The 2,099-nt window shown below is 39.3% G+C and overlaps 1 protein-coding gene across 1 annotated transcript; it reads left to right on the top strand.

Annotated features, from left to right (window-relative positions):
* Nucleotides 1–436: 436 nt before the first annotated feature.
* Nucleotides 437–1,641, top strand: LRRC30 (leucine rich repeat containing 30). The gene has a single exon (XM_068234705.1). It carries the CDS (start codon nt 585–587, stop codon nt 1,455–1,457), a length of 873 nt encoding a protein of 290 aa, XP_068090806.1. The 5' UTR covers nt 437–584; the 3' UTR covers nt 1,458–1,641.
* The last annotated feature ends 458 nt before the right edge of the window (nt 1,642–2,099 follow it).

Raw genomic sequence — 2,099 nt, 5'->3', positions numbered from 1 at the left:
AAGTCTGACCTTTGGTGCTGCTTTACTTTGAAATACAGGAGTTTACCTATAAGGCTATTCCTTAAAACCCTGTGGTATGCAATGGTAATAGTCATTAGATAAATGTAAACCTTATCTCATTGAGCAGTGTTTACAGGCAGTGCACTTACCTGTTTTTATCTAGAGAGCAGGTGATTTACACAGTAAATATTTTTGAACTTATTTACATCAACCTTTAATTTTACTGCTGTAAAGTAGGTCAGGAAACCTTATCTGGAGAGGTTTCACTGGGCTTACTGGTGATTAGAGATAAATGAAGACATGATGGGACATTCCTTTAGAGCTATAGGAAGTGACAGTGACAGCTGCCTTGGCATGCTGTTGTACTCATGTGTTCAGCATTTCCATGAACAAGAGCTTTGCCTCCTTCGCAGTTTCTTAAAACAACTACAGCTCACTCAGCTGGGAAGAGAACATGGCCAGAACTGTCAAAGTCCTTCCAAAGCTCCATATTTTGCCCAAACTCAGCCACTCTTCATCTCCAAAAGGAGCAACAAGAACAGCTGGACCCAACAACAGTCCTTCCCTCTCTTCTTTGGTTAGGCATGGGAACTACACTTTCAAACCAAGTGACCAAGGACAAAAAATCCTGTGGGCATAAGCTGCCAGGAGACAAGGTACTGCCTCACATTTCAGATTCCAAAGATGACAAAGAGTCGTCAAACTTTAACTTTGTTTTACAGGATGCCACTGAGGTCCCCACTTTTGTTTGGCAGATGAACAAAATCCAAAAACTTAATCTGTCTCATAACAGGCTGGCTAAACTCCCTCCAGCAGTTGCCAGACTGGAGCAAATAGCAGTCCTCAACTTATGTGGCAACCAAATTGTACATCTTCCCAGAGAGATCGGTCTCTTGAGGAACCTCAAAGTCCTGTTTGTCAGCATGAATTATCTGTGTGAGGTGCCAGAGGAACTGAGTATGTGTAGGAACTTAGAGGTCCTAAGTCTTTCCCACAATTATTTATGCAAACTTCCTGCAACGTACGGCGACCTTTCAAAATTAAGGAAACTAAATCTGAGCAACAACTGGATAGTCAACATTCCGGCATGTGTTTTTCAGATCAAGACCCTGGATTTTTTGCACTTGGGATCGAATAAAATAGAAAGTATTGCTGAGAGTATTAAATGTCTGCAAAACTTAAAAATTCTCATTGTTGATAATAACCAAATCAATGTGTTGCCTCGCTCAATCTGTTTACTGGCCTCTTTGGAACTCTTAAACTTGGATTATAATAATTTACAAACACTTCCAAATGACCTGTTTTTGTTAAATCGACTCAGACGGATTGCTTGGAGCCCAGTGGATAAAGGTCTTCATATTGTCAACAATCCTTTGGTGAAGCCCTTATCAGAGGTTGTGGAAGCAGGAATAGATATGTTGTTTAGTTACCTTAAAGACACCAGAAAGCAAAACTGATTAGTCATGATATAATAAACAGAGGTCATTAACTTATCTAAATGCCATTGGAATATAGACAATTGCTATTTAAGATGCATTTGCATAAAGAAGAATTACTGGATAATAATAGTCACATTTTGCCTGTGTGTGTTTTTCAGAAAACAATTACCGTATGTTAAGTATTTTTTGGATGTTTTTCATAGCAGATAATATATATCTAGAGCTGATTCTAAATGATTTGCAGTACATTACAACATGTACTATGAAGAGCGTTCATTTATTTGATGACATTACTTGAGGAAGGTTAGAACCTTTGCCAAGACTTTATTGCTGTCTTTGTTTCCAGAACTGAGATTATCTTCACTTTACTCGTTTGCACGAAAGGTAATGTGAGGTTATAAACCCAATGGGGGCACAAACTAAACTAAAACTCTAAGGCCACGTTCACAGTGGGGCGTTGTTGCATAATGGCCATTTTGTAATGCGACTTACTGCAATGCACTACCTATGCGACATTCACAGTGCAGCAGGTTTAACGGGTTGTGGAATCATAACACAAACCGCATGCAGTGCGTTACAGATAAACGCGTGCATTAACAGTAAAAGTGAAGCATACTTTTTATTGACTGTATGCTTCACTGTGCCAGACACATTGTGAAC

This window comes from Hyperolius riggenbachi, chromosome 5 (assembly GCF_040937935.1).
Source record: "Hyperolius riggenbachi isolate aHypRig1 chromosome 5, aHypRig1.pri, whole genome shotgun sequence".
NCBI lineage: Eukaryota > Metazoa > Chordata > Amphibia > Anura > Hyperoliidae > Hyperolius > Hyperolius riggenbachi.
This window is presented reverse-complemented; position numbering and strand designations above follow the sequence as displayed.